The sequence below is a fragment of the Hordeum vulgare genome, chromosome 5H (genome assembly GCF_904849725.1).
Source record: "Hordeum vulgare subsp. vulgare chromosome 5H, MorexV3_pseudomolecules_assembly, whole genome shotgun sequence".
NCBI classification, from domain to species: domain Eukaryota; kingdom Viridiplantae; phylum Streptophyta; class Magnoliopsida; order Poales; family Poaceae; genus Hordeum; species Hordeum vulgare.
The window spans coordinates 554,533,994-554,541,825 of record NC_058522.1 but is presented as its reverse complement, the minus strand read 5'-3'; the positions used below and the strand labels follow the sequence as shown (position 1 = coordinate 554,541,825).

The following is a 7,832-nucleotide window of genomic DNA, read 5'->3' as shown; positions in this document are numbered from 1 at the left end:
TCATGCACCTCGGCCACCTTCAAGTGGAAGCCCAACGAGGGAGTCGGCCACGACCGTTAACCACACTAGTACCTAGTCCAGGTCTATCGCCTATCCAAGGGTAACCCGCACGGAAGTCCGGCCGAGGTTTCCGCCACGGCCCCAAACAATGTGCGCAGGGTTCCCTAGCCCACCATCCGGGTGCCACTTGGTACACCGTGCCACTGCCTACCGCATCACAGCCCACCTCTCAGGTCAGCACTATGCACGGCCTCCAGCATGACTATAAACACCAGAAACTACTTGCAACTCCTGGACCGAGTACTAAGCGATTAATAAGTCGAGCGGGGTCATATTTCAGGGCCCAGCATGTGGTAGTATCTAGTCTTGGATTACATACACGGAACTCAGGTCCTAAGGACGGTTCCAATGAAACAACCCGCCATGTACTCCTACATAGCCTTTCACCGGTACCTTTACCAAATGAGGTTCAACACACAACCTTTACTTACTGAACACATTCTCACAATTCTTTTCATCTCCCAGATGACAGACCATACACAACTCTAAGCATAGCATGCATAGCAGGATAAGGCACATCATGGCTCAAGCATCTACCAGGTATGCTAGGTTGCAAGGTTCAGCTATTTACTGTGACAAGGACAGGTCATGCAAAGGAAGTGCGTTCAACTAACGTGGCAAAAGCATTTGAGCATTTGATCCTAATGCAATAAGTAAGTGCAGGAGCGAGAACATGGGATTTATCGGAATGATCAAAATGGTTGCTTGCCTTGTTGCTCAGAGGAGTGACAATATCCGTCAGTCGGATATTCGGTGGAATCCGGAGGAGCGGAGCCTACCGAAAGAAATGACAACAATCAATAACAATCATATGCAACAAGGTGATGCATGAGCGTGGCATGAGGATGCAAGGTGGTTTGCTAAAATAGCTAACACTTATTAGGTTTGAAGTTTATTTGAATCAGATTCAAATATCACTTCCAACGAGGTATTCTCGAATACCATTTTAATTGATTCGACCTGATGCTCAGATCAACTTGTTTTTAACATGCATGGAAATGATATGCTAAGTTGCTGGTTGTGTTTGAACAATGTTTGATCATAACATTTGAAGTGGAATTCAAATGATTTTCAAATTCCATCTCCAAAGCATTTATAAAATTTAGCTTATTCATTATTCTATATGTTTGGTCCAGTAACATTTTCAAACATGTTTGAAAATGACATATTCAGATTCCTTGGAATTTTATGATACTTTTTCATATATAAATTATTTTCATTGGAGTTACAGATTAATTTCTATGATTTTTAGAAGTTTTGGCATTTTTCTGGAATTCTTTTAAATCAGAAAATCTTTACTGCATCAGCATGACATCAGCAGGTCCAACTGGCCGTTGAAAGTCAAACCTGACCAGTGGGACCCACTGGTCAGTGACTCTGGTCAGATTTAGATTAGTTTTAAACTTAATTAACTAATTAACAGTACTGGACCCACATGTCAGTGACTTATCAAATTAATTAAATTTATTTTTGTTAATCCTAAACTCCCAGAGGCTGGCCCCACGCGTCAGTGGCTCAGGCCAGCTGAGATCCACCGGCGGCGAGGTCGTCCTCGCCGGCGGGGAGCCTCCGGCGACCACCAGTACGGCGGAGGGGCTCGGAAACGGCGCACAGGGGGCCAAACTCTGCGCGGAGAGCACCAGAGGAACGACACGTCTCCCGCGGGTTCATTTTTGCACTTAGCCGGGGCTGATCTGGCCGGAGATGATGCCGGCGACGAGCTTGGCGGCGGCCAAAGTTCGGGCGTCATCGGGGTCATCGAAACAGAGGGAGCTACGCACGGGACTCAGCTCCTACAGCATCTACGCGACGGCCTGAAGCTGCTGGTGGCCTCAGAAGGACGAGCTGATCACCGGAGGGCTACCGGCGACGAGCTCCCGCGGCGGATCTCGTCGGGCTCTAGTGAAATCATGGCTAGAGGACGGGTTCGAAGGGGGAAACTTGGGGGAAAGCTGCGCAAGCTCACGAGGAGTGCAGTGGTGGCGCTAGCTTGCTCGGGGACGGCATGGAGAGGAAGAACGCCGGCGACGAACTTCGGTGACCCGAGGAAGAAGACGACTGCGTCTCGGCGTCGGGCTCATGGCTAGAAAGCTTCAGGGAGTTGCGGCGGACCTATTGCGCGGCTCAGGCGGGAGAAGGGTAGGCTAGATGACGGCGAGCTCGAGCTCTGCTCGGGGTCCAATGGCGGCAGAAGGAAACGAGGCAGAGGGTGAGAATGAGGAGAGGATGAGCTCGGGCACGCCTCGGGAGGGTTATCCCCTCGCGTGCCAGCGTAGAGCGGCGGCCAGGCAGGCGCACAGGTGTGTGGCTGCGCTGGAGTACGCGGCGGCCACCTCCTGCTGCCCACTGGCGGGGGAGGAAGACGAGAGGAAGAAGCTGGGCCGGGCCAGGTGAGCGACAGGTAAGACTTTTCTCATTTTCTTTCTGTTTTGTTTCTGTTTTAATTACTGACATTGATTTCTATTTATTTTGGCTTCAAAAGAAAACTAAAAATAGTTTTAAAAATGTTGGGGTGTTAGTTGGAATATTTCCAATCACCCATAAAGTTTTCAGCATTTTTGAAAACTATATATTTTTAAATTCAAATTTTAAACTTGAAACCAGTAGCCTTTTGTCTTTATTTAAAATGCCAAATGTGTTAAGAAAATGGTTTCCTTCATTGCTTATTTGCTTTCAAGAATTATCAGAAAAGTTGAACTTTTCTTGAGGTCATTTTGGGTTCATTGATTTGAACAAGTTTATAATTCCTTTGAATTTGAGAAGTGGCTAGGGTTTTTGAGTTTTCCTTCACCACTTGCTTTGTTCTTGTTGAAATTTCTTGGATGCAATGCAAAGAAGATATGAGCACAATGCTATACTTGACTAGGGTTCCAGGGATGTGACAGGCACCCTACACATGTGCAGACTCTAAGAAGTTAATTTGAACATTTGAAATGAGCTAAACTAGCTGTGACAGATGAAAGGATGAAGTAACTAACCTTTTAAAACACGTGTGCAGTTGGTGCACGACGAAACCTAGACAAATATTGAGGAAAATGGAGCTTGGAGGTCGAGCTTGGAGAGGAGAAAACTGAAGTAGTGTGGCTCGGGCATTTCATCGAACACGTCATGTGCATGAACTAGAGTGGCAAGAGCATGTTATGGTCACACTTCAACAGCCAAAAAACAAAGGAGAGGATGGGCAGGGGCGAGGATTTATATAGGCAACACTTTAGTCCCGATTTTTGTCTAAAACCGGGACTAATAGCCTACCCTTTAGTCCCGGTTCTTGCCACAAACCGGGACTAATGCTCCGCGGCACGCCACGTGGCAGTCGCTGGATCTTTAGTCCCGGTTTTTGCCCCGAACCGGGACTAATAAGGTGAACCGAACCGGGACCAATGCCCCGGCAAACCGAACCGGGACCAATGCCTGGCATTATTCCCGATTTTCGTTTGAACCGGGACTAATGGTCTTTCGGCCCTCGGTAGAAAGACCTTTTTTCTACTAGTGGATGTTCACTTTAGTGCTTGAACTTGAAAAATACGTCAAACTAGTTCTAGAACTTGGCACAAAGGTGCATATACACTGATAATCGCATCTATAGACGTATAATGCGCTAATGTGACACTATATTTTGACCAACATGCATACATGGCATCGGACCCGTCTAGAACAGATGACTTTCTTTATAAATGTCACCATGACAACGGACCCATATATGTCAGCACAAAGAAAAAACTAAACAATAAAAATTGCAGCCTTTCGGCTTCGAAAAATAAGCAGAATTGGCTAGCAACTCTACCTCAAATTTTTCTCATACTAGGCGGCGATAAAGACTCTTAATGTTCGTCGAGGAAGACATGTTAGTTTTATTAGAAATTTATAAAACTTTGTCAGCTATGATCACAGTAATAAAAATAATTTTTAAATATTCATGTATCATAGATATTATATGACAAATAGCATAACTTATTTATAAATTGTTCAAGTAATTTATAAAAATATTCACATTTTTATTAATATTTTCTTGTAATAACTTTCACTCCTCACACATATTCATAACTTTTACATAACTGAAATATAGTCAGATGTAAGTATTTTTTAATAATAAAATAATTTAAAATTTTGCATTGGTATGAATATTTTTTGTTATGCAAAAAATTCTAAAACAACAAACTTAGGAATTTCAAAATGTGCATATAAATATTTAAATTTTTGTATAATTAAAATAATAATTCTAAATTGTGATTTTTCTTTATGATATTATAAACTATACAAACATTTTTATAACAAGAAATATAATTTAGTTTGTATGATTTGTCTAAAAATAGTAGATTAATACTATTTAAAATTACTTGAACATTATGCTAAATAAGTTATATTTCATACGTATAATACTTATAACACACTAGTATTTTAACTTCATATTTATTACTATCATTGCAAATTTAAGAAAAAACTAACATTGACCGCACTGATTCGAGCCCATTGAAATCATACGGGTATCCCTAAAAAACATACACGCCGGTTGGTTTATATAGATATAACGTTTACACACTTTGTACACCTAATCTTAATTGGAGGAACGGCTAGCACACATTGTCCGCTATCCACTGAAAGCTAGTTGAAATCATTTGTGCAACAAATTTTAACTGATTCTTTTTCCTTTGTGCGTGTCACGTCAGCGCATTATACGTCATATAGATAGGATTACCACTGTATTTGAACGTTTGTGCTAAGTTTTAGAACCAGTTCGATGTTCAAAGTGACAAGTTTAAGCACCACCGGTGATATTACCTCTTTTTAAACTTATTCTTATTTTTTATTTTTTATAAACATATAAAGGATGCCTAGACACGCGGATGTTGTTACACTTTTCTCAATTTCTAAAAGGTCTTATATTATACTCCCTCCGTCCCGTATTAAGTGACGCGGAGGAGAGCTAAGTTAGTACAAAATTATATACCAAATGGCGTCACTTAAATCGCGACAGAGGGAGTATTTAGGAACGGAGGGAGTAACATTTACAGCTCTGAAATACCAAACACAAGTACAACATATCCATGGATACACACCAGAATCAAAAACAGGTAAAAACAACACTTGCCCTGTTCGGTTTGAGGAGGTTTGGCAGGGATTCGCAGGGAATATAGCTCAAATTCCTGCCAAATCAATGGCTCTTAATCCACAGCAATCTTTGCCAAACCGAACATCCCCTCAAACCAACGGAAATCAAGCATCAAGAATTAACACTCCACGCATGTAACAGGAAAAAGAATCGGACACCGAGAGATGCACGCAACGCAAGGCCGATGGAACGGAGGAAATCAATCTACTGTAGCATCGCCATGGACGCGGCCACGGCCAATGCCACGGCATAGCCCGCGCGGACGACGCCGGCGCCGTTGGAGTTCGGCGCGGGCGCGGTCACCCCTCCGTCAGACGTCGTCGCCGCGGCGGGCGGGGTCGAGGCGCTGCTGCCACTGGTGTCTCCGGCACGCGGGGACGCCGCGACCGGCGCCGGCGCGGACGCGGACGGCGCCGGGGCAGGGGCCGCGGAGCGGGGCTTCTGTGTCTTGAGCACGCGGACGTTGAGCTTCTGCCCGGCGGCGCAGTGGCCCGGCACGCCGCAGATGAAGAAGCGGTGGCCGGGGCTCTTGATGGTCACCTTGTCGTCGCCGGAGGTGTGGGTCGCGATCGGCGTCGAGTTGGTGCAGCTGTTGTAGTCAGCCTTGTTCACCTCCAGCACGTTGTGGATGCCCTGCGGGTACTTGAACTCTGCATGCATTGCAGACACGAAAATCAGATTTTACCGCCATGAACCCATGATCGCCGCAGGCAATTAATTAAAAACTGATTACTTTTAGATCATCTTTTGGATGGCACCAAATGGATGAAATGATCACGCAAAGTGTCGGGAATGGAACCAAAACGTGCATCACAAGGTAGGTAGATCGATCGATCGATCGACACAAGGAAATGAGTACAATGGCTTTTCACACCAAAGCCATAGCTAGCAAGCTGGTGCACACATGCTTCTGATTTACTCGTGATTGAAAGTGCCAAAGTGCTTCACTTTACAACCAATGAGGAGTCCACACTACTAAAATCCTAAGAAGATGCAGCTATATACTCATTCCACAGTAGTTTGACAATATGCAAATAATTTCCTACGGGTTTCAGCATGCTATTGCTATCCATATATGAATGTATTCAGAACTCAAATATATTTAGATACATCTATTTCCACGATGAGTAATTCTGGACGGAGGGAGTACTAATTATCTACTGAAATGCAGCTGGCATGCTGGAGGATGAGGCACACCACATGACCACAATGCAGCACTGATGCCATTTTCTAACTCTTCTGAGCTAAAAGCTCATGCAGTGCACTGGCAGATCTCGCAACCAGTGAAAACAATAAATGGGGCAGCACAACTACCATGATTTATGTCATATGCAGTTTCGTGAATTCAGAGCTCACTAGGTCAAAGTGGTCCATGTAGATTTTCGTTTCATTTGAAATGGAAGAAGAAACAAGCTTGCATTTCTCGTACGTGTCCAAGTGCAGAATAGTAATGCAGAGAGCGTGAGCTCTATATGGATCATGTCAATACTGTGCACAGGCAGCATGAAGCCTCTGTGAACGGCTTTAAGACCCACCGACCACGCAAAACTTGCAGGTGTGTACTGCAGCGTGCAGTAACATCGACTAAAGTGCAGGTAGGTAAAGTGCTATATTTTTTACTCAAATTTTGTTTGTAATGGCATGGTTAAAAGCAAGATTCTTCATCTGAACGCAAGACGCAGAAAAGAGATTGTCAGATGGACGCAGCATTTCTAAAGTACTCATCTGACGGCGACTAGTCATTAGCACTCCATCTTTTCATCAGTAATCATGGAGATGGGAGAAGAGATGCTGCCTGCTCAATAATCACAGCATGTGCCACTTAACTACTCCACTATATTTTCTTGAATCGCAAAAAAAAAAAACTCACATTACCCCTTATCAAAATGTAATACGTTTTTGCAGGTTAGTTAAAAAAAGTTTTATATTTTCAGACGGAGGTAGTATTATTATACTGTTTAAGACACTGTTACTCGCAAGATTTGCAGTTCTTTGCATCGACAAACAAAGAACCTCAAAATTCCTTCCCATAGTGTTTATGGCTCCAAGGATGTACTATTAATTTCAGCAAGAAGGAAGCTACTAGAGAGGAACAAAGATGTGCAGTTAGGCTGAGAATTATTTCTGTATTCTGAAATGAGGAACTTACCGATGACGTCCCCCACTTTGAAGGTCTGCTTCCCAGCCCAGTCGGCGTAGTTGACGTTGCCGAGGATGGTCCACCCCGAGGAGCCGCCGACCTGGTAGACCGCCGCCGACGAGGTCGCCGCCATGCCGGCCAGCGCCAGCGCCATCACCACGGCCATTCCCCTCATGCCTTTCATCTCTCCTTCACACACCCTCTGCTTCTGCTCCTGTGAAAGGAGGGGTAGATGCCAAGAACAGAGCACACGGAACGAATGTTCAGCAGAGCAGTACTCCCTCGCGCTCTGCCTTGTGTTTGCCCCAATGTGGCGCCAGGGAACGACATTTATAGCGCGTCACATCTCCCTTTACTGACGGTTCTGCCCCTAGCATCGTCTTCCTTTCTTCCATTTTCATACTACCACATTGTCTTCATAATATAAGTATACGTACTCGAGTAGAATTGCCCTTTTTACCAGCTAATTAGAACCCTGTTTGGGCAGACACTCCGATTTGGTTATGTTGAAAGCAAACTTGA

General features: G+C 44.4%; 1 protein-coding gene across 1 annotated transcript; it reads right to left on the bottom strand.

Annotated features, from left to right (window-relative positions):
- Positions 1–5,043: 5,043 nt before the first annotated feature.
- LOC123399046 (blue copper protein-like) lies at positions 5,044–7,630 on the bottom strand. Its single transcript, XM_045093474.1, has 2 exons — positions 7,320–7,630; positions 5,044–5,820 (listed from the first exon to the last, which is right to left on the bottom strand). Exons 1-2 carry the CDS (start codon positions 7,492–7,494, stop codon positions 5,375–5,377), a joined length of 621 nt encoding a protein of 206 aa, XP_044949409.1. The 5' UTR covers positions 7,495–7,630; the 3' UTR covers positions 5,044–5,374.
- Between the last annotated feature and the right edge of the window lie 202 nt (positions 7,631–7,832).

Coding starts and splice junctions, on each gene's coding strand:
- LOC123399046 (XM_045093474.1), bottom strand. CDS start 7,494: ATGAAAGGCATGAGGGGAATGGCCGTGGTGATGGCGCTGGCGCTGGCC. Junction 5,821..7,319: donor CAAAGTGGGGGACGTCATCG/GTAAGTTCCTCA, acceptor CAATGCATGCAG/AGTTCAAGTACCCGCAGGGC.